Consider the following 25541-nt stretch of genomic DNA (forward strand, 5'->3'; position numbering starts at 1 on the left):
CTGTCCAGACAGAGGGTCAGGGGTCCTGCAGCCTCATAGGACAGTCAGAGGAGAATGAAAACTCCTCCTACAAGCTTTAGCCAGTGCTTAGCCGGACACTGACTGATAGAAGTCACAAGACTGCTATATACTACTGATGAGAAAAAGTATTTAGCAGTTTATATTTATTAAAATAATTACATTTCCATGTTCTGTGTACTGTGGGAGACCAGATATAGTGAATGCAGGCTCCGGGGTTTAGTAACACTTTAAGCACCTCTTCCCCTGTTGCTACTGGCAGAGTTGCTTACCAATTATTTAAATGACAGCCAGGAGTTGCAATGCATTACATAACTGCTTCTGTGTAAAATGAGGCTTGCAGTGTGTTTTACCTTTTTTCATTCTATCTTTTATCGCAGTGCTCAAGGAGGGAGAAACTCCTAGAAACTTTTTTGAAGATTTTTTTTTTTTTTTTTGGAGGATATACCTTTTGGGGCGCTAAGCTCAAATCAATACTCAAATAACGACTAAAACAAAAGAAAAATGGGATAGTAAAGTCTTCTTTTTTAGTTATTGGACTGCCGCTCACCAGATGACCATGACCCCTTGTCATCTGGTGAGTGGCAGTCCAATAAAGCACGTTGGCTGGAAATGAAAATCGGTGATGGCATCAGGGTGGTACATCAAAGATACTTTCATTGAAGAATTAGGAAGCTTTTGGTTTAGAAGAACACTTATGAACTTTAACTGAAATGCATCTGTTTTCTGAAAGTTATTTCCTACTTCTTTGCAATTCCATATTTATTTTGCACCAATATGAATATTCAACACTGTATTTTTATATCTTAACACTTTATGATTCATTTTAAGTCATAGAGTATCAATTTGAGTTTAGCGCCCCCCCCCAATGGACACTTGCAGACCATCTCCTACTTTTAAAATCTTAAAATGGTTAAAGAAATAAAAATCCCATTTGACCTTCACTCCCTGGGTCCCACCAAATACATCGGATTCTCTGGATATCATCTGCTCTTACTAAGCGAGCACCTGCCTAAAGCTGGCCAACATGGATTGAAATGTGGCCCGGCAGGGACCGGCTAAATTTCAACCCATGTATGGCCACTGTGGTTGAACAGAACTTGACAACGGACTTCTGTTCAACCACCCTGTTGGAAAATCTTTGCTCGATCAGCACTGGAGGCTCTAGGCCACAGTGCGGATCTGTGTATTCAGATGGGTGGGGAGTCTCCCCACTGTTAGAATATAAAAGTCACAGTGGGGAGGATTCCCCCATTCATCTTGAATGTATGGATATGGGAATCTGGTCGTTGTTTTTTTTGTTAAAAAAAAAAAAAAAAAATAAAATAATCAGTCTCATCTATGGCCAGCCTTAGCATGAATGAAATGGTTTTTAATTTGGAAACTTTCAAACATCTCACCATCGATCTCACTTTGGCGCATGCAAACCGGACTTGAACTTCTCTTTAGGTTACACTAATTAATGTGAACAGATCATAGGTGTGCGCAGCCTATTGCATTAGGGTGTGCACCCCCAAAGCTCAAACACACACGCTTTTCTCTGCAGCCTCAGCTGCACTGGACAGTGAATGAATGGGAAGTGCTCTGTGCTAAGTGGCTTCCTGTTCCCCCGCTCTCCATCCTGAAACATCCTCCGCAGAAGCAAGGGGTAGAGGGGAGGAGGGAAGCCAGCAGCACTGTGAGGGGGGAGGGCAAAATACAGGGGGCAGCAATAGGGGAAATTGGCACCACACACAGTGATAAGGGTGTGCCCAGGCACACCCCTGTGCACGCCTATGGAACAGATAACCTAGTCCATGATAAAACAATGAAAGGGAATCTAAAGAATAAAATGCAAAAGCTAACTACATATGACTCCAATTAACGACAGGTAGGAATAGCTGAACGCATACTCCAAAAGCCACTAATGGGTAAAACACATCTCTTTCCATAATGGAAACCCTCTCTACACTCCTGAGTGTGTTCTATATCCTTCCAGCACAACCCCTTTAAATATATGTTATGCCATAACATCACTTTGACAACAGATTCTGCATTGTTTGAAGACTTACGCCCGTTTGATGTCATCCTGGGTGGCATTCCTGGGCACTCCGAGAATATCATAATAATCCCCCATGATTCTGTGTTCTGAGAAGTTTCTGGAAGAAGCAAGACGGAGAGTTGACGTTCACCATGGTACAGTGTTGCTAGTCACAGACAAGGAAGGGTGTAACATATATAACTGTCTAGGAGGTGACACATGTGCAAGAATAGTACATTACAGCAATGGTCTTCTGGGCTCCCGAATTCCCCTTGGAGTTTCCTCTCCCCATCCCTCCCTCTGGATTATTTTGGGAAGGAACACATGAGAATGCTCAACCTATAAGTCAGCAGCATTAGTCATGGCCGGGCAAACCTTTCTCCTTGGATATTGAGTGTAAATGTTTATTGTGGTGCTCAAATATAAAAGTTATGCTCTGTCTCATGTGAATCAAAGTGAACAAAAACGCAAAAATTACCACCATGTGATTAAACGAACATAATAACATAATGTGAAACCAAATTCATCGGAAAATTGTTCATCAAAAAAAAAAAAAAATATTATATATATATATATATATATATATATATATATATATATATATATATATATATATATATATATATATATATATATTATATTATATTATATATATATATATACATATACATATACACACACACATATACATACATACACACACATATAAAGTTATAAAGTGTCCTGGTGTTTTAATTTTAGTCCATGTTCAAATCTTTCTATAAAATCAAGTTAAACACTTCCAGTGAAAGAATATTTTCAATTTGTTTTTCCAGATATAATGAAGTGTGCGGCTTACCAGATCCCAATGATCTCCAAGTTATAAGAGATCATATATCGCAAGGGGTGAACAGATATGTGGATTCCTCCTGTATGTAACCCGACCTCCTCCATGGATCACTTCTGCAGCCTCCCAATTAGCTTCTCAGCCCTGCACACTCCAGCCTGGGCTCGCTTGATGCTCTCCATTTGGTGTATATGTGGGGTTTAAACATAGGGAAGACTCAACGCATAATAAGTTTACAAAAAAATGTTATTGAAGCTAAAATAATGCACTTACAGCATAAAGGATGTGGGCAGGACAGGGGGTAATCCAACCAAGAGACCATCAAGTATGGATCACCACATCACAGCTCCCATCTCCTTCCAACATGTTTCCCCTTAATAGGCTTCTTCTGGGAATGGAGGATCTCTAATGCCGCATACACACGGTCGGACTTTTCGTCTACAAAAGCCCGACAGCCTGTCCGACAGACTTTCGGCAGACTTGCGGCAGACTTGCGGCAGACTTGCGGCAGACTTGCGGCAGACTTTCTTACGAACGGACTTGCCTACATACGATCACATAAAAGTCTGACGGATTTGTACGTGATGACGTACACCGGACTAAAATAAGGAAGTTGATAGCAAGTAGCCAATAGCTGCCCTAGCGTGGGTTTTTGTCCGTCGGAATAGCACACAGACGAGCGGATTTCTGGGTCCGGCGTAGTTACGACGTAAAGATTTGAAGCATGTTTCAAATCTAAAGTCCGTCAGATTTGAGGCTGGAAAAGTCAGCTGAAAGTCCGGGGAAGCCCACACACGATCGGATTGTCAGCCAGCTTTAGTCCGTCGGACTTTTGTAGACGAAAAGTCAGACCGTGTGTACGCGGCATAAAATGTATCCTAGTTGCTTTAAGTGCATTATTTTAGCTTTAATAAACCTTTTTGTAAACTTATTATGCATTGAGACCATCGTATCAGTAGGGAAGGTAGTGATCCTGTGTTTCTGCAAAACAGGAACATGGATCCCTGCCTTCCCACAGTACAAGCACCTCCCCCACAGTAACCAAGCATTTATTTTTTTTCAATCCAACATCAAACACATTTTAGGCATACATTTAACCCTTTGATCGCCCCTGAGGTTTAACCACTTCCCTGCCAGTGTTATTAGTACAGGAACAGTGCATATTTTTAGTACTGATCACTGTATTGGTGTTACTGGTTCCCCAAAAAAGTGTTAGTGTTCGATTTAAAAATAAAAAAATCCAAAGCGCCAAAAGAATCTAACTAACCTGGAAGAAATGATAGGCCTTTAAAACGTCAGAGAAATATGTACAGGGCATAACTGAAAATAGATAGAAGTAATGGAAGAAAAAGAAATGAGGATAACAGATTGGGATTGGGAGAGGGCGGGGATTGGGAGAGGGAGGGAGGGGGGAAAAATAGGAGATGTATGAAAGATTTTAATATTGTATAGAATTGTGTGTATTGTGTAAGAAAAATGTCTCAATAAAGATTAAATTAAAAAAAAAGAAAAAAAAAAAAAAAAAGGGAATCTAACTATTGGTATGAATAAGTGATACCATATAATTTACCAGCTGCAGTGAATAAGACCTTGCAAGTGCAAAATGGTACTAATAATGAAAATAATAAATAAATATACTGCGCTTAGTGCCACACACATTGAATAAATATCACATATGAAAACGAATGCAAATTTGAAAAAAAAAAAAAAATTGCTAAAAAGTCCTATGCAGATAATTTACGCTAAGTGCCACAAATATTAAATATATATCACAAAAAAAAAAAAAAAATCACTAGAAAGTCCCATACAGAAGATTTGTTGCAAACATCAATAAACTTGAAGCAATAAAAAGTTCCAAAGCCCAATTAAAGTGCTTGTTCTCTACAAAGTGGATCTGAATCCGTGCTTGATATGTGCTCGCAGGACAGTGCCCCCACATAGATGTGAACTCACCCCTCCAAATGGACCAACTATTTCTAGTTTGATCAAACACGCATGTGGGGCAGTCCCCGTGGATTTTCTGTGGACTGATGTGGTTCGGGATCGATACTTCCTCATATGACTGGATATGATAAAGAGGGCCTCATTCCTCTATATACTAGTGTATGGGGTAGATGTTCCTCATGCAAATCACAGAAAAAGCCTCATTGCGCAGCAACGTTTTTAAAACATTTATTCCACATAAAAAACATAGTAATTAAACTCACATATAAACGCATACAACTGCGGCGGCTGGTCGGCAATTGGTTAAAGTCCCGTAAGGGGGAGCTTCCTCTCCACTTTACTGACTTTGTTGGGATGTAGGACCAGCCTATCGGTCAACTATACTGCCCCTTTCCCCTTTTGTTCTACCAAAGTATTGACTCAAGGGGGCTGAATACAAATGTACCCCACACTTTTCACATATTTGTAAATACATTTGAAAACCCATTTATCATTTTCCTTCCACTTCACAATTATCTGCCACTTTGTGTTAGTCTATCACATAAAATACATTTACATTTTTTGTAAATTTTTTTGTAACATGACAAAACGTGGAAAATTTTAAAGGGGTATGAATAATTTCAAGGCACCGTATTTGTACGGATGACCGCTGTCACTGAGACAGGAAGTGAAGGGAATTTTCCCAATGGTACCCCTATTGTATTCAAGATAAAGGTTTTTACTATACATACACTTGAAGGCCACATTTAGCCATTTGGCTATTATTGCCACACCTCTGAAAAGCAATCCAAAAAAATCGCTTTTAGATTCATTTGACAGGTGGTGAGAAGGCAATGAAAAGGAAGCAAGCATGATGTGCCTTTCATCTGCTGCATTAAGTTTCCTTGGCCAAGCACTGTGTCTATGGTCCTCAACGTTGCCTGTTTGGGCTTCTTCAAAAGAGCTTGAAGAGCACACCTTGAAACCCCGGTCTGCTTTGAAATCTGTGCCTGGGAGAGATCTTTCTCTACCTTGTGTCTTGTTGCTGGGCTCAGTCTTGCCATGGTGTATGACCTGTGTCTTCCACAACCTCACCTTAGTAGCAGAGTTTGGCTGTTCCTCACTCAGTTTTAAGCCTCCTACACAGCTGTTTCTGTTTCACCTATTGACTGTTTCAACCTGCATATGATATGGATGATCATTTGGACCTGCTTAGTATAATTGATTAATCATACACCCGAAGCCAAAGTATAGTCACACCAACTATTGATTTGATTTAGATCTATTTGACTTTCTTCTGTTTGACTCAGTTTGCATTTTCTAAATCGATGAAAACAAAATATACATTTTTTAAAGCATTCTTACGTAGCAGCATTTCGTTACACAGTACTGTAAATGCCTTTCTGTCCCATCGTGTGATCTGATATCCCGGCACTCTTGCCCGCAGCATTTCCATTTCCTATTAATTTATTAATGAGTGAAACTGGAACTGGAACATGCAAACCTGACCGCAGACACAGCACACCCGGCTCTATTTATACAGTGACAAGAGATTGGCCAGATTATATCACCATCAATAAGCAACCAGAAGGGGGGGGGGAATGACTTCTTCTAGACTATTCAGACTGTCCCGGCAGTGTCTATACCGGGTATACAGACTGTCCCGGCGGCGTCTATACCGGGTATACAGACTGTCCCGGCGGCGTCTATACCGGGTACACAGACTGTCCCGGCAGCGTCTATACCGGGTACACAGACTGTCCCGGCAGCGTCTATACCGGGTACACAGACTGTCCCGGCAGCGTCTATACCGGGTACACAGACTGTCCCGGCAGCGTCTATACCGGGTACACAGACTGTCCCGGCAGCGTCTATACCGGGTACACAGATTGTCCCGGCAGCGTCTATACCGGGTACACAGACTGTCCCGGCAGCGTCTATACCGGGTACACAGACTGTCCCGGCAGCGTCTATACCGGGTACACAGACTGTCCCGGCAGCGTCTATACCGGGTACACAGACTGTCCCGGCAGCGTCTATACCGGGTATACAGACTGTCCCGGCAGCGTCTATACCGGGTACACAGATTGTCCCGGCAGCGTCTATACCGGGTACACAGACTGTCCCGGCAGCGTCTATACCGGGTATACAGACTGTCCCGGCAGCGTCTATACCGGGTACACAGACTGTCCTGGCACAGTGCCATTTTAAGAGCATTATAGGCCCCCGGGCAATACAGTGCACTGGGGCCCTGTCTACACAATCACGCACGAGAATAAAAATGCAAATTATCAATAAGGGCAGCACAGTGGTGTAGTGGGTAGCACTTTCGCCTAGCAGTAAGAAGGGTCACTGGTTCGAATCCCAGCCATGACACTACCTGCCTGGAGTTTGCATGTTCTCCCTGTGCCTGCGTGGGTTTCCTCCGGGTATTCCGGTTTCCTCCCACACTCCAAAGACATGCTGGTAGGTTAATTGGATCCTGTCTAAATTGTCCCTAGTATGTATGAATGCGAGTTAGGGACCTTAGATTGTAAGCTCCTTGAGGGTAGGGACTGATGTGAATGTACAATGTATATGTAAAGCGCTGCGTAAATTGATGGCGCTATATAAGTAACTGAAATAAATAAATAAATAAAATAAATAAGGCTATATTTATTGGTACTTCCAACAAAATCAGTGTTTAAACATTAACACAACGTTTGGACAATATAACACAAGCTCTGCTCTAAAGGTTATTTTCACCAACACGTAATAAAGTTTCTTTTTCCTCACCTTTCTTACACTTCCTCGAACTAATGGCAACTCTAAGATTGATATATAAGGGGGACACATAAGATATTAGACAAAACTTGGGGGGGGGCCCGGGCACTAACTTTCACCACTAAATCATACAACTAAAAAAAAAAAAAAAAACTAAATAACTATAGATGTACACACGGAGGCGGAGTGCATTTCATATCACCGGAACTACACAGAAAGCATTGGCTCCGTTCTTCACAGTGACAGCTGACTCACGCTGCCCGCTGCCCACCACTGACTGATATTGGGATTGATTGCACGGCACTCTGTCTCTGTGAGGGAGCCGCACAGCATTGGCAAAATGCGGCAGCGAACTTTGTGAAATCTGCAGGGGCATACCTAGAGCATTTGGCACCCGGGGCGGATCCTATATCTGGCACCCCCCCCACCTTAAAATGTAAAAACACCCCACTGTGCCCCCTGCATCCTTCAATATCTCTTTGTCACTACTGTGTACCCCTTCTCCTCCACTGCACCTCTGGACCCCTTTACATTACACAGCATCCTGCACCTCTGCACCCCTTTACATTACACAGCACCCTGACCCTCTGGACCCGTTTACATTACACAGCCCTTGCACCTCTGGACCCCTTTACATTACACAGTATCCTGCACCTCTGGACCCCTTTACATTACACAGCACCCTGCACCTCTGGACCCCTTTACATTACACAGCACCCTGCACCTCTGGATCCCTTTACATTACACAGCACCCTGCACCCCTTTACATTACACAGCACCCTGCACCGCTGGACCCCTGTATGTTACAGACACTCCCCCTAACAGTTCTGGACCCCCTGCATGTTACACAGACCCCCCTACAGTGCAGACCACCCCATTCAGTACAGACCCCCTGCCTATAGTACAGACCCCCTGCCTACAATACAGACCCCTCCTACAGTGCAGACCTCCCTCCCTACAGTACAGACCCCCCCTACAATACAGACCCCCCCTCCTACAATACAGACCCCCCCCTCCTACAATACAGACCCCCCCTCCTACAATACAGACCCCCCCCCCCTACAATACAGACCCCCCCCCTCCTACAATACAGACCCCCCCCTCCTACAATACAGACCCCCCCCTCCTACAATACAGACCCCCCCCTCCTACAATACAGACCCCCCTTCCTACAATACAGACCCCCCTTCAGACCCATAATGTACCTCAGTCCTCAGATGATCAGGCGGGACATGCGCAGCACTGGTCGGGTCCCCTCCCCATGTGTAAACATTAAGGAGGGGGAGGCGGCTTCATCTCTGCTCGGCTGTGTGAGACAGCCAGGCAGAGACTGATCGCGGCCACGAGAGAAGAGGATCGTTGCGGCCGGGTCCCGGGTGTGCCGACGGGTGTCACTCGGGTGCGGCTCGCACCCTCCCCCCTCCTGCAAAGCCACTGCAGCTCGCCTCAGGCTCTCTGTGTGCCTGCCACCGCCCGCTATCTCCGCTAGTCCTTGTCACTGCTTTAACCCGCCCGCTATCTCCGCTAGTCCGCTTCAGTCGCGGAGCGGGGGGCGCCGGCCTGACACCCCCCCCCCAGTGTGTGGCACCCGGGGCGGCCCGCCCCCCCACTTAGTACACCACTGGACATCTGAATGATGCTTGGCTGGGGTCGCTGGGCAGGCGGGGCCCCCCAGGCAAGTGGGGCCCCCGGGCATCTGCTCAGCGTGCCCATGCGAAAAGACGGCCCTGTCCCGGCAGGGTCTATGCCGGGTACACAGACTGTCCCGGCAGTATACAGCATATAAACCTGTTACTGTCCGTGTATGGGTAGATTATGACTCCAGTTCTACCAGGGACAGTCTGAACAAGAAAATGTTCCCTTGATACTTTTGGCCCTGATGTTCCACATTCCTCTTATTTTTGTATGCTTGGAAATAGAAAAAGAGCAATATTATATTAATAATGTAATAAAGAGCTGTATAAAGTACAATAGGGGAGTTTATAAAGAGAATAGGTCACCTCTGAATTGTTCTGTGCTTATTATATGATGCCAATTACATAATCAAATAGGCAAGTGGCGTCTATTGTGGTGGAAACTGGCATTGTGTGGCGTCAGATCATTCTAATCTCCCTTTGACAGCAGCTGACGGAGAGCGGACTGTCTGATGGTCTGAAATGAATACGGAAATATGCAAATGTGAGCACTCGGCAGGCGTCAGCTGCTCGCTCCCCAACACATAACAAAGTCACCTCCTCAGACCTGGATAATTACTAGCCGAAGGGTTATATGAGCATTTCTGTTCACTTAAAGAGTAACTCTCCCCCCCCCCCCACAAACAAAACATTCCCCTCTACTTGATCTATGTACATTGCAGGGATTTTTAACAAACTTTGTTGCAGGTTCCTATCTTTTGTTATTCTGAAGTACCATATATACTCAAGTATAAGCCGAGTTTTTCCGCACATTTTTTGTGCTGAAAATGCCCCCCGCGGCTTATACTCGAGTCAAGCCACTTGGTGCTAGGAACCCTTTGGTGTGCAAACCCAGTGGAACTAGCACTACAACATATCCAAAGCTGGGATTCCTAGCACCAAGTGGCCCCGAGATACGGGGCCCCAAATTCGGTTTGGAAAATGTCATTCTCTGCTGCAGAAAAGTGCTTGACATTGGATATATTGTGGTGCTAGTTCCACTGGGTTTGCACACCAAATTTGGGGTTCCTAGCACCAAGTGGCCCCGAGATACGGGGCCCCAAAGTCGGTCAACTGTGTCCATCTGCAGCAATGTCATTTCAGGACCCTTTGGGTCCAGAGACCCCAAATTTTGGCTGCAGCTAGGCGGCATCAAGGAACCCTTAACTACTGAGTTTGAAGTTCAGGGGACCTATGGCTGCAAATGGGCACAGTGAGGCTGCAAATGGACATTGTTGACCCTCTTTTCCACTTACAGTAGCTGCGCATTCCTCACCCTAGGCTTATACTCAAGTCAATAAGTTTTCCCAGTTTTTTGTTTTAAAATTAGGGGTCTCGGCATATATTCGGGTCGGCTTATACTCGAGTATATACAGTAATCCCTGTGTGTGTGTTGTCTGTGCCCATGTGCAGGAATGTAATGGGAATGGTTTAATAATTACCAGCCAGCTGCTGCACCTGCAGGGCTCTGATGCTGAAACCTGCAGGGTCTACATCCCTTTATATGTGATTTCCTATTGGGAGTATCTCAAAAATGACACTTTTGTTGCAGGGGAGGCCTAAAATCTGACTTGTATCTCAGTGCAGACTTCTGGGAAAAGCAGTGAGCCAATCACACAAGCAGGGAAATTACATTTCCGGGGGGCGTCTGTACACCATGTGTACAGAACACAGCCAGATTGCATTTTTTGCTTTTATAAAATCTCCTGTTCAGAAAATTGTTTAAAAAACGGAAAACACAGAAAAAGAAAAGAGATTCTATTCCATATAGCAACCTTAAATGCTTGCTGCCCGCCCACCGTCAAATGACGGCGGGGTGGCGCGGCTCTTTTTCTGGGACGCCATCGCATACACTACAGAATCGCACACAGATCATGTCACAGCTGCACTAGTGTAAACCTAACAGGGAACAATGATAACTGATAGCAGTCTATAGCCAGAGACCACATGGAGTTATCAGCTCACAAGATTTCTGGCCAGATGCACAGATTGTTTTTGCTTTGTTCAGATATAAAACGCTTTTAAATGGCAGATTTAACAAAACAAAAAGGCAGCAAATACCAGAAATGTATTGTTAGGGTTTACACGCACACAAAAAAAAAAAAAAAAAAAATCGCTTTATTTGCTTTTAGGGTGGATGATCACTTGGCTGCTTGGGGCCAATTGACCTACCAGCAGGTCTTTGGGATGCTGGAGGAAACCCACACAAGCTCAGGGAGAACATGCAAACTCCATGCAGATAGTGTCCTGACCAAAACCTAAATCAAGGACCCCAGTGCTGCAAGGCAGAAATACTGAGCATTATGTTGCCCCTGCTATATTCTTATAATGCTGAACAACCTATACTTTCAACCATAGTTAACAGGAAAAGCAATCAACGCATTTCCCAGATTCCAATTTGCTTCATCAGGAAATATGGAGGAAACATAACAATGCATTAGATAACAGACCATGTATGAAGCCAAGACCTATTACATGTCCAGGGGGAGGGAAAGGGATACAAGAATGAAGGAAGGTCTGAGTTACCAAACCCAATTACAGTCCTCAAGGTATCATTCTTGAAATGAGGCAAAGTGACCGGATCCCCCTGTGTAATGCAGGAAGATATAACAGAAAGGAAAGTTCTACAGAGACATTCCCGAGTGACGTCAGCCAATGCCATAGTCTGCCCTCGGCTGAGTCAGATGCCAAGCAGACCATGTGACCCTCCGGCCAAGACCCTATTTCTGGAACGTCTCCCCACCCTGAGAGCCCAAACACCAGCCAGCCAGACACAGCAGAGACAGGAAACCCGGAGACCACGATCACTGACACCATGGGGTTTATTTACTAAAGGCTGATAGACTGTGCAATTTGCAAAGTGCAGTTGCTCCAGAGCTTAGTAAATTAGGTAAGGCGTCACTTAGCAAAAAAGTACCCAATTACGTGCAAGGAAAAAATAAATGATAAAATATTTTTTTGCTTGCACATGATTGGATGATGGAAGGCAGCAGAGCTTCTGCTCATTTACTAAGCTCTGGAGCAACTACACAGTCTTTTTGAATTAGTAAATCCACCCCAAAGACAGCATAGACACTGAACCAGCAGGAGACCTAAAAGAGCATAGCATACTATACTTACATGCATAAATGATAGAAACAGTGAAATGCTGCCCTGACCTGTACAAATACAAAAAGGGTGAGAAATGCCCTTCTGCTGTATAGAACATTGCTCTTATACTGCCTTTCTCAACCTTTTTAACATGGAGCAACCCTTGAAATAACTTTTAGGCCAAAATGATGTCATACATCCCAGGAGGAGCTAAGGGCAGATAGGTTCCAGGAAGTAAATGCTACATGGGTTTGTGGTGCTCAAATACAGCTGAATTCCAGAAATGAACATACCATCTATAACACCTGGATACAGAATATGCTAGATCTGTGATGGACAACTTTCTTAAGAAAAGTATGGGTTTTCTTTTTTTTATTATTATTATTATTATTATAATTATTATATATAGTGCCAACAGTTTGTGCAGCGCTTAACAAAATGAAGACAGACATTACAATTTGGTACAAGAGGAATCAGAGGGCCATGCTCATTTGAGCTTACAATCTAAAAGGGAGGGTGAATTGATACAAAAATGATGATAATGATGGGGATAGTAATATTAGAAAAAAATATTGTTATACTATCTTTTTAAATCATTTAAAATATTAAATATTATAAAATATAATATTATACATAATATAATGATGATCACGATGATAATATAAATATTATAAAATAATATAATATTATAAAATATAATTATTTAATATTCTAAACAATATTATATTTTATAAAATATTTATATTATCACCATAATTTTATAATTATGTTGGCGCTATATATAATAAATATTTTATATTTTATAATAGATTTTATATTATAAATATAATAAAATATAATATTGTTATAACATAATATGTATTATTTTCCATAATTTAAAAATGTGTAATAAAATATGGAAAATTTGTAATACATTTATACTTCTAATAAAAAAAAAAAAAAAAAAAAAAAAAAGAAAATATGCACTTTAGAGTAACTTCTAGAACCAGTTATAAAGTGGGATGGCTAATAGGTTACCTCCTCCTCCACTCTTCCCGCTGGCTACAAGCAGTCAGCTGCTATTTGCTAAAAGCCGCGTTTAATAAGCGTGTATCAGGGAACTAAAAAGTCAAATATTTGATGACACCAGAATATTTGAGCGCAGGCATACCACTACTGTAAGAGGCTTTGTTCAGACTTGCCAAAAAAAATGTCCTGAAAACTGCTGACAGACAGAAGGACGGGATTCAGAACACGGAGATCTGGCACAAGTCTCCGGTGCTTTAAATGTCACTGAGGAGCCACCATGGCCCTAAATACATGACCATTGTTTGATCTTTGCTTGTAAACACGATCTAGACAGCATCACCTACAGAAGAATCTACACTGCATCTGACAACCTTTAAAGTCCCAGTTCAACTCTTAAAAAACCCCTTTACATTGGCTGGAGCCATAATTAGGCTCGGTAGGCGGAGCTCCTGATCTGGCTGCACTCTGATTGGCTACACAGTGAGAAAGACATTAGGCTGCAGCTACTGGCTACAATAGTTCCCACATTAATAAAATAATATAAAATGTATGCATTTATTACATTTTTGTATATATTTATTGCATTTTCATTCAAGCCTTGCAACTGTGATCAGTTGCATCTGGGGTGGAATGCACAGGCTCCTGTATGAGTTACACCGCAGCCCAAGGTCCACACAGGGAGGTACAGACTCAGCGAGAGGAACCCTGCTATTCAGGAAAGTGTGTGGGAGAAGAGAGCATGGATGTCACATGAAATCTGGTCTGAATAGCGGACTAAGCTTTTACACAATTTCCTAAAGAGACCCTGTCGCCGGCATGCCTCAGTCGATGATGTCACATGAAGGCGGGGCCACCATTTTTCGGGTTTTGAAGGGGGCTTCCAGATTCGGATAAGCCCCCCCCCACCCGCAGACCCCCATAACCACAGCCCAGGCCCTTCTCATCAACAAGGGGACAAGGTACTTTAAGTCCCTCTACCCCAAAGCACCCCCCCCCCCCATGTTGAGGGCATGTGGCCTAGTATGGTTCAGGAGGGGAGGGGGGGGGGGGTGTTCACTCCCCCTTACTAGCCTGCATTCTTGGATAAGGGTCTGGTATGGATTTTGGGGGGAACCCCACACCCTTTTTTTTCGTTTTGGTGTGGGGTTCCCCTTAAAATTCATACCAGACCCAAAGGGCCCAATATGGGGGGGGGGGGCTCACGCTGTTTTTTTTTTCCTGACTTTTCTATTGCCGGCATTCTTGTTTACATTTTTAACTGACAGCTGATAAGTCATTGGTTGTTAAGGGCGCGGTGGCCGGCTTCCCAGCCCGCTCCTTAACAACCAGCTATTTGTCACACGGAATTCGAATTGGTCGTTCATTTTTCGACCGATCCAAATATTTCCCAGGATTTGGAACTAGTTTGAAAATAAACTAATTCTGATATGAGTCAACAAAACTAAACAAAATTAGTAACAGAACGATTCTATCTTAAAATTAAAACTAATTTTTCAGTTCTGCACATATCAATGAGCCATTTCATTGTATGGATGTGAGCTATTTCATCTTCTGTGTATATACAACCCATACATCTATAAAAAGGTGTAAATTTCCTCCAATCGGAAGTTATAGTGGAAGTATTTAAAGCCCAACTCCAGGTATGTCAAAAATTCTTCCATACATTGGGGCTGCCCTCACACACTGCAAGGGTTTCCAGTTTGGTCTGAAAGAGAATAAAAGCACTTTTACTTACCTGATCCTTCAATCCTTCGGCAGGCGGTGCTCCCCCATGATCTGGCAGTGGGCTGTCCCTCAGCATCATCATCATGTCCAACACAAAGCCATGGATCCTGCATTGGTCTTGATGACGTCAGGACCTTAGACCGCTGGAGTGTAGAGGAGAAGGTTCTGTGGGGACCAGTCTGGCAGCTTGGAGGAGCGGAGGATCAGGTAAGTAAATCTATTTTAACAAGTCCCCTGGACCTAAAACAAGCAATTAACACTTGCAGTGCCGGAGCAGCACCATTGGAAGGGATCATGCTCAAGTTTCCCAGAGTTGGGCTTTAAAGGATAAGTAGGTTGAAATTTGCGCTCGTTAAACGTTACTAATAAAAGTAATGACATAGGGAGGAGTGTCGCGGTACAGATCTTCTATATAAAAAGAAAACAGGTATTGCTGGATCTTCTATGCACATACCTTGCTTGGGTATGTAAGCCAATTATGCACCTAGGAAATCCAGCAATACCTGGAATGCTGAATGTCGATGGAAGCTGCACTGGAATGGAAGGGAGGAAGGAGACAAGGAGCAACTGAGAGGTGAGTATAATCTGTTTTCTACTGCAGGCAATTTCCATTAGGCTTGGTTCACACTTGCAGTTGGGGGGTGGTAAAAACAGTCAGTTGAACTCTATTATTGCTTCTCCTTTTCCTCCTCCTCCTCTCCCCCATACTGAAAAGACAGCTGTCCAGGGCTGTACAAATGCTACAGGCAAGATGCATGCACAAATTACCCCCCTGTTGCATTTACCTGCCAAACACAACCCATTCAAGTTCAGGGACCTGCGTCGCTAAAGTCTTCCTGATTCTCCTCCTGGCCAATCAGGAAGTAGGTCCTGAGACCTGATTAGCCGAGCGGAGAAGTGATCGTATTGGCCGCTGAGGCGGAGCACCACCGAGTCCCAGGGACAGGTACTCCCCCTTTCTGATTCAACCCTTTTCTTTGCCCCTACCCACCTTCGAGCACTGTCCCTCAGTTCCACCCTTTACCTAGAGAATACAGAAAAGTTTAAATATTTGGTCCAAGTAGTTTGCTAATGAAAGTCAGCAACAATAGACCCCCCACCCCAGCAGCAACAGATCCCCCCAGCAAACAATAGATCCCTCCACAAGAAAATATCCCCAGCAACAATAGATCTCCCAGTATCAATAGACTCCAGCAGCCAGCAATAATAGCCCCCCCCTAGTCCCATCTATCCACTGCATAATGGAGATGAACAAAAGGCAGACATACTGTATATGAAGTTCAACTTCTGGGACAACCACGGGTCCCTCCATAGATACAGCGGAGAAAAAAAATATATATATAATAATGTAGACATGAGGAGGCAGGAAGTGTGTTATTCATAGGATCACCAGATGAAAATAGGAGGAAAAAAATCCTGAAAAAAAGATAACTAATGCAGCCATCCTATCTAAATTGCAATATAGAATCTCATTATCTGGGGAGGTTAGCTATGTTCGAAGATATTTTGGACAATTGGCAAAGTAGCTTTACAGCGGAACTTTGCTGAAAAGGAGAAGTTCTGCCTTTCCGCCTTCTCCCCCTTCCTCTTTACTTTTAGGCACTTTTTTATTTCTTGGGGGGGAGTGGGTACCTAGTTTTGTTGTTAGGTACCCGCTCCCACTCTGCCTAGGCAATCTGAGCAGAAGTTCAGCCCCTTCTGGGACACACATCACAGGTCCCAATAGGCTGTGGGACCATTCCTAAAGTGCGTCTTGCACATGTGCAATGGGAGCTTGGGCTGTGAGGCATCAAGGTGTCAAAGTCAGCTTCCCACACTAGACATGGCGGCGTCAGGGATCTGAAGACCAGCCAAGAACTGGCCCAGGTGAGAACAACATTGGATCCCCAAACAGGTGAATGTCCTTTAATTAAAAAAAGTCATCAGCTACAGAATTTGTTTTAATTTTTTGGGGGGACTGATGATCCTCTTGAACGCTGTCTGATCTATTTTGCCAAGCCTGACAACTTTAGAATTTTACATATAAAAAAAAAAGTCATAATAGCAAAAAAAAAAAAAAAAAGCAAAGAGAGACACTTACCCTCCTGTCACGTTCACAGCAATCAAAAGGCAGAAAAAAAAACGGTTTCCAGAGATCACCGGCAAAAGAACGGAAACTTTTTGGTAACTGTTTTGTAAACAAAGTTTGGAATGTAAATGTAGCGCCTCCTGGTGGTCAGGATTACAGACTCAAGCCATAGTACACTCCTCGTCTGAGCGGGGTTTCCTCTATTTGCAGTTCTCTGTAGTTCCTGAAAGTTGAATATAGAGACGTATTATAAATGTAACTGGAGGACACAGATAGGATACATGTGAGATCTAATGACCCCACACCCACCCTCTATCTTTCCTTTAAAACACAGCCACCTTCTGTGGCACTCAGCCCATAGTAAAGGCTAATCTCAAATACAGATAATTCCAGCGTGTTAGGCCGATAATCTGCAACGGTTAAGCAGTTTCTAAAGCCCCTCAGTCTTCTACTGATCTCCCCGAGTCTGGTTGTCATATGAATGTGTCCTCCTTCCCCGTGTACATAATGCTTAGACGTCTGGTTTCTGGTTGTCCTATAAATGCGTCCCCTATCCTGTATATGTCACCCTCAGTTCTTCCCCTGTCTGGTTGTCATATGAATGTGTCCTCCTTCCCCGTGTACATCATGCTTGGACCTCGGGTTTCTGGTTGTCATATGAATGTGTCCCCTAACCTGTATAGGTCACCCTCAGTTCTCCCCCTGTCTGGATGTCATAAAATGTGTTCTGTCAGAGGTGCAACTAGAATCTTCAGGGCCCCCCAGTGCAAGAAACCATAAAGGGCCCCCAACCGGAGCACTTCCCACTGATCCTGGAGGTCTTTACACCCATCGCGGGACCCTTTATTACAGTTCGGCAGCGGCCACCTTCCTGCCATCCTGGGGACCCCTCACGGTGGCAGAAGACCAGGGCCAAGTCACAAGTGCAACCTTTTCAACCCAGTACGGGGGGGGGGGGGGGAGCCGTCAGCACTGCTGGAGGGGCACATAGGACCTGTTTTCTCCTGTCTTGTATACAGTGAGGGAAAAAAGTATTTGATCCCCTGCTGATTTTGTACATTTGACGACTGACAAAAAATGATCAGTCTATAATTTTAATGGTAGGTTTATTTTAACATGGAGAGACAGAACATTTATATCCAGAAAAATGGATTTAAAAAAAACTTTTGTAAGATTTGCATTTTAATGAGTGACATAAATTATTTGACCCGAATTGCAAAACATGACTTAGTACTTGGTGGCAAAACCCTTGTTGGCAATCACAGAGCTCAGACGTTTCTTGTAGTTGGCCACCAGGTTTGCACACAACTCAGGAGCATACCTCCCAACATTTTTAGATGGGAATGAGGTGTCCTACCAGCAAACGTATGTAGGCATAGGACACACCCCTTGCCACGCCCCCTTAAAAAGAAGAATGAACTAAAAAAAAAAAAGGTTAATTAAAACCACAAGGGCATTTTTTTTTTTTTTTTAACCACTACTATTACTTTATATTGGCTTTTAAAATGTACAAAATGCAGCAATTTAGAAGAAAGGTTTAGCACTGGGAAACACTTTTTGAAAGATAAAAAGTTAATTTTATATACAGCTATATGACCAAAATAAGGGACAAATGAGGGGGAAAGAGGGACAGAGGGACATTGCTCCAATTTAGGGACAGTCCCTCGAAATCAGGGACAGTTGGGAGCTATGCAGGAGGGATTTTGTCCCACTCCTCTTTGCAGATTCTCTCCAAGTCATTAAGGTTTCGAAGCTGACATTTGGCAACTCGAACCTTCAGCTCCCTCCACATATTTTCTATGGGATTAAGGTCGGGAGACTGGCTAGGCCACTCCAGGACCTTAATGTGCTTCTTAAGCCACTCCTTTGTTGCATTGGCTGTGTGTTTTGGGTCATTGTCGTACTGGAAGACCCATTTTCAATGCCCTGGCTGAGGAAAGGAGGTTCTCATCCAAGATTTGACAGTACATGGCCCTGTCCATTGTCCCTTTGATGCAAAGTTGTCCTGTCCCAGAAAAACACACCCAAAGCATAATGTTTCCACCCATGTTTGACGATTGGGTTGGTGTTCTTTGGGTCATAGGCAGCATTCCTCCTCCTCCAAATACGGGGAGTTGAGTTGATGCCAAAGAGCTTTCACGCAGTTCTCTTCTGAATCATTCAGATGTTCATTAGCTAACTTCAGATGGGCCTAAACATGTGCTTTCTTGAGCAGGGGGACCTTACGGGCGCTGCAGGATTTCAGTCCTTCACGGCGTAGCGTATTACCAATTGTTTTCTTGGTGACTATGGTCCCAGCTGCCTTGAGATCCTTGACAAGATTCTCCTGTGTAGTTCTGGGCTGATTCCTCACCATTCTCATGATCATTGAAACGCCACAAGGTGAGATCTTGCATGGAGCCCCAGACCGAGGGAGATTGACAGTTATTTTGTGTTTCTTCCATTTGCGAATAATCACGCCAACTGTTGTCGCCCTCTCACCAAGCTGCTTGGCGAGGATCTTGTAGCCCATTCCAGCCTTGTGTAGGTCTACAATCTTGTCCCTGACATCCTTGGACAGCTCTTTGGTCTTGGCCAAGGTGGGGAGATTGGAATCGGATGGATTGATTGCTTCTGTGGACAGGTGTCTTTTATACAGGTAACAAGCTGAGATGAGGAGCACTCCCTTTAAGGGAGTGCTCCTCATCTCAGCTTATTACCTGTAAAGAAGACACCTGGGAGCCAGAAATCTTGCTGTTTGATAAGTATTTGATCCCCTATTTCATTAATTAAAATGCAAATCAATTTATAACTTTTTTTCCTGGAAATTTTTTGTTGTTATTCTGTCTCTCACTGTTAAAATAAACCTACCATTAAAATTATAGACTGATCATTTCTTTGTTAGTGGACAAATGTATAAAATCAGCAGGGAGATCAAATATTCCCCCCCGGCATGTCATCAGGGCTGCTATTATAAATCCTGTACAGCCTACCTAAAAAAGATCTCCCCCCCAAAAATATCAAAAAGATATTTTTTACAAAAAATATAAAAAAAAAACCCCACCACTAAAAATCATTATTAGCAGACATAATCATAACTTACAAAATTCCTGCAAAATCTAAAAGGATAAAACTGTAATAAAGCTGTGTGTGTGAATGAGGTCTTGGGGGGGTCATTCACATAAGGGCTGTTCAGGATGGACATTTACTGGCCCCTTCCTTTAGTGAATGAACACAGTAAGTGATCAATCACTCACTGTGTTCATTCATAACTGAAGCATAGTGAACTGTTTTACACCAGAGCGATCCCTTGACTAACCTTAAAAAGGGACCTGCTTATTCTGATCCACTGATGAAACAGGGGTCAGATTGTGAGGTGAGCGGCCAGAGCACACTGGTGGGGGGCAAACACTTGCACTTTTTGAGATTTATTTTTGCACTAGTTGGTGGAGCAAGTTGAGAATTGTTTGATTATTGTGGATATATATATACATTTATTTTTGGAGTTTTCTCGATTTTTTTTTTGGATTGATTTAATAACGTTTTAATACTCAGTTTATTACATTTATGTATGATATTTAATTTGATTATTCACTGGTAGCGAAGGAATGTGTTTGATTTATGTTTAAATAAAGGGTAGTAAGCACACTTTTTTTCAGTGTCACCCCATGTATTCCCCTCCCTGGCCAACTGCAGCAGCTGTAAGAATATGTAATTGATCTTCACATAATGAACGCCAGACACAAGGACAGTCAGCAGAAGAGCTGTCAACATAGATATACACTACAAGACAGCAGTGCTTAACATCTTACTAAACCCAGGACTCTGCATTCACTATATCTGCTCTCCCACAGTACACAGAACATGGAAATGCAATTATTTTATTAAATATAAACTGCTAAATACCTTTTCTCATCAGCAGTATATAGCAGTCTTGTGACTTCTATCAGTGTCTGGTTAAAGCTTGTAGGAGGAGTTTTCATTCTCCTCCGACTGTCCTATGTGGCTGCAGGACCCCTGACCCTCTGTCTGGACAGTGCCGATTGGCCCTGTGCTGATCACATCAGGGACGTGCAGTCAGGGGAGGCAGGGCCTCACCTGCCATTAACATAAGAGCTTTGAGGGTCATAGCTCGGTGACCTGAGGTCACAGAAAGGGGTATGTAGCCTAAGTCCTAATTTGGGGCTCCTACGACCTATGGTTCCAGAGATATGGGGCTCCTTGTGCAGTCTGTCAAACTAAATACAGAGCGGACACTTTAAATACAAGTTGCCACACTCTGTTAGCAGCAGACAGAGGTTGAACTCAAAGTGCCTCTCACGTCTTGTCAGAGGCACTAAGCTCAATAAACAGCCTGGAGTCTTGGACCAATAGTAAAGCACCATTGGTCCCAGCTGTCCAATAAAAATGCTGCAGTGGAGGCACGCCTCTCACTGCAATGTCATAGAAGGGGACATGTGTCTAAAAGACAAATGCTCCCTTCCAGCCCTCTTAACTACAAGGAAAACCATGGGTTTATGCGTATAAGATTTACCCACTATCACACAGTTAAGAGGGAGAATGAGAATCTGCTGCCTGCTGAAAAGGTACTGTTATAATTAAGCTAAATCATTTATATGCTATATGTTATAACATAATAATTTATCTATTTACTGTGAAATTACTGGTTGGAAGTTATAACTTCAAACTTCAGTAATTTGTCCATTATGCTTGAGTACAGTTTTTGAAAATGTAGTAAATTACCTTAAAAACAATATATAATAATTATTTGTATATTACTTATGGTAATTAACCCCTTACCACCCAGGCCAATTCTGACACTTCTCTCCTAGATGTAAAAATCATCATTTTTTGCTAGAAAATTACTCAGAACACATACATATTTTGTTTTAGCAGACACCCTATGAAATAAAATGGTGGTCGTTGCAACTTTCTATGTCACACGGTATTTGCGCAGCAATTTTTTTTTTTTGGAAAAAAACAGTTTCATGAAAAAAAAAAAAAAAAAACCTACGAACATTAGCCTGATTTTTGTATACTATGAAAGATGATCTTACGCTGAGTAAATAGATACCCAACATGTCACACTTTAAATTTGAGCACACTTGTGGAATGGCGCCAAACTTCAGTACCTAAAAATCTCCATAGGAGACACTTTAAAAATTTTTACAGAGGAGATCTAGTGCTATAATTATTGCTCTCGCTCTAACGATCACGGCATATGTAACCTGTGTGTATCTGGCTTAATAGCCAGTACCTCACCAGTCACTGACCTCACCGCTCGTCCCTGGATCACATAGACTCTCCCAAGAAAAAAAAAAAAAAAAAAAAAAACCACCTCCCTACAGGGGCGGATCCAGAGCCTAGTCTCGGGAGGGGCACTGGCAGAAAATACACTAACTGACCCCCATACTACACTAACTGACCCCCATACTACACTAACTGACCCCCATACTACACTAACTGACTTTCTCTCCCCCCCCCCCGCGCCAGTAACAGGACTGTCACGAGGGAGTCTCACTCACCTTCGTGTCTGGCTGGCCTGCATCAGTCCGGAGGAGGAGACGACAGCGGCGGCTCATATTTTTGCTTCTCTCCCCCCGCGCTGCAGCTGCCATGTTCAGTGTCCAGCGCAGCGCTCTGTGATTGGGCGTATGGGGGTCATGTGCGGAGGCGGGACTTCAGGAGCAATCGCGAACAGGCCAGCTCTACACCTCACGTGACCCCCATACGCCCAATCACAGGGCGCCGGACACGGAACATGGCGGCCGGAGCCTGGGGACACCGGAAGTTAAAATTAGGAGGAGACAGACAGTGACACATACTGGCACCCCCTAAATGTCACGCCCGGGGCCGCGGCACCCCCCACGCTAAGAGCTCACTCACCTGCCAACTCCCGCTGACTGGCCCGCCCGCACACTCGTCCCTGGGCCCTGACTGGCCTGTTCATTGCACTCATTTCTCGGAGGGGGCAATTGCCCCGTTGCCCCCCCCCCTGGATCCGCCCCTGCCTCCCTAGCAATACACACCAAACTGAGCATGTGCAGAGCAACTCCAAAGGCTCTGTCTGATCGGGAGATGGTTTGGGGACTGTGGAAGAAGGGGAGGATCAGAGAAGACTGGATCGGTGTTTGTTTGTTTTTTTCAACACAATGCAGAGAATTAACCCCTTAGGTTCCACAGTGAGTATAACAAGCATGCTTTAATGCATATACAGACTGATTTTACGGTTGTGGATTTAGTAACAATTTAAGATACAAGGTATAACTGTAGCAGCAATAACAATAATAATAATAATAATAACAAAAAAAAACTACTAAGGAGCAGTGCTTTGAATACAAGATATAACATTTGTAATAATAATAATAATAATAATAATAATAATAATAATAATAATAATAATAACAACAATAATATTATTTTATATGATGATACTTTATACTTTTGCATACAATTCCTCTATAAACCCAACCCCAACTTCTATATACTCTAAACTTCTTTTGTAGAACTACAAATCCCAGCTGTCCCATCAGGTTTTAGCAGAGGAGACACTCTGGGATTTGTGACCACATTAGGCAGACCAGCTTCAGGTCAGTCTGTAGAAGAAGTTTGGAGGACAGTAAATCTACAATGTCAACTGAGCAGTGACAGCTGAGGAAATTACTACACAGGGTGGGGGGGGATCAGTGACCAGCAATGTTCCTGGAGGCTTCAGCCCTTCTGTATTGGAAACTTTACAGTTTTACAGCCTCCCTAATGGGGGCCCCTTCCCTCCCTCCTACCCCGGGGGCCCATAGCCTCTGCATGGGCTGCTATGGCTATTGTTACCCTACCATGTCCTGTCTATATGACCAGCTCTCCCCGTGTCTGTCTGGTGACATCATTATTTCTGTCTTCTACTTGTATTGTATTGATGATGTCTGTATGAGATAGATAGATAGATAGATAGATAGATAGATAGATAGATAGATAGATAGATAGATAGATAGATAGATAGATATTCTACATAGGTTGATGTCCATGTATGTCCCATAAATGGTGCTGTTCATATGTCTGTATGTCTTTTGCAGACATAGGTGGATATGGTGTCCCTATGTCTGTCCAGTGTATTACAGTCGGCTTTGGTTGTCCTGTCTGTATGTCTGAACAGAACTCCCCATGTCTGTCTGGTCATCCTATTCCTCTAATGTCTGACTAGGTAACATGTGCTGATAACCCCAATTTCTGTGTGTCTGTCCATCCCATGTAGTGATGTGTGTGTCTGTCCATCCCATGTAGTGCTATGTGTGTCTGTCCATCCCATGTAGTGCTATGTGTGTCTGTCCATCCCATGTAGTGATGTCTGTCTGTCCATCCCATGTAGTGATGTCTGTCTGTCCATCCCATGTAGTGATGTCTGTCTGTCCATCCCATGTAGTGATGTCTGTCTGTCCATCCCATGTAGTGATGTCTGTCTGTCCATCCCATGTAGTGTTCTGTGTGTTTTGTGCCCTCCTGCCCCTCGATTCTGTCTTGCCATGTAATGACGTCACTCAGGGCCCCCCCCGTACTCACCGGACTCCTCGCTGCTCTCCGGCTCTTCTCTCTCCCGGACGGTTTATCAGCTCTGCCGTGATGTCAACGTCAGCTGAGAAGAAAGGTCCAGAATATACCAGGAGAGCCTATCTACACGGCGACCAATCAGCCGAACCCAGCCGTCCCAGGGTGCAGGCTGATTGGACTAGACCGGAGGGAGGGGCGGGGCGTGGGCTGTCAGTGCCGCACACTGCAGAGTTGTTGTGCGGACTGTGTGGGAGGAGCCGAGGGCGTGGTCACCCTTGTGATACATTCCACCTGGGATACAAACAGTGCAGGGAGAGGATACATTGTATTCTGATCACATCCACCTCACTGTCCAATCACACCTATCAATACAACGTGACCTGCAACATTTTATATTACCCTTCATACATTTATTACAATTTAAATGTAGTGCACGTTATATTATATTATATTATATTATATTATATTATATTATATTATATTATATTATATTATAATATATTATATTATATTATATTATATTGTATTATATTATATTATATGTGCAACACATGAATCAAGGTTAACAACTTGCCCACTGGAAGATTTACCCCCCTTCATGACCAGGCCATTTTTTACGATACGGCACTGCGTTATTTTAACTGAAAATTACACGGTCGTGCTGCGTTGTACCCAAATAATATTGATGTCCTTTTTTTCCCACAAATAGAGCTTTCTTTTGGTGGTATTTGATCACCTCTGCTGTTTTTATTTTCTTGCGCTAAAAAAGACCGTCAATTAAAAAAACAAAACAAAAAACTTTTTTTTTTACTTTCTGCTATAAAACACATCCAATAAAAAATGTAAAAATTCGAATTTCTTCATCAATTTAAGCCAATATGTATTCTGCTACATATTTTTGATTTA

At 43.3% G+C, this 25541-nt stretch overlaps 1 protein-coding gene across 2 annotated transcripts in view; it reads right to left on the minus strand.

Annotated features, from left to right (window-relative positions):
• Window positions 1–24804, minus strand: part of DNAJB2 (DnaJ heat shock protein family (Hsp40) member B2) — a 59946-nt gene extending 35142 nt beyond the window's left edge. The window contains exons 1-3 of one of the 2 annotated variants that reach the window (XM_073634328.1): window positions 24648–24804; window positions 17127–17337; window positions 2070–2156 (exon numbers count right to left, since the gene is read on the minus strand). In XM_073634328.1, the coding sequence (XP_073490429.1) occupies window positions 2070–2134 (65 nt within the window). In that variant the 5' untranslated portion in view covers window positions 2135–2156; window positions 17127–17337; window positions 24648–24804. Of the gene's footprint in view, window positions 1–2069; window positions 2157–15056; window positions 15082–17126; window positions 17338–24647 lie in introns of those variants that run through there. The other variant, XM_073634329.1, reaches the window with a different exon arrangement.
• Window positions 24805–25541: the final 737 nt, after the last annotated feature.

The sequence above is a fragment of the Aquarana catesbeiana genome, linkage group LG06, assembly GCF_042186555.1.
Source record: "Aquarana catesbeiana isolate 2022-GZ linkage group LG06, ASM4218655v1, whole genome shotgun sequence".
In the NCBI taxonomy this organism is placed as follows: Eukaryota; Metazoa; Chordata; class Amphibia; order Anura; family Ranidae; genus Aquarana; species Aquarana catesbeiana.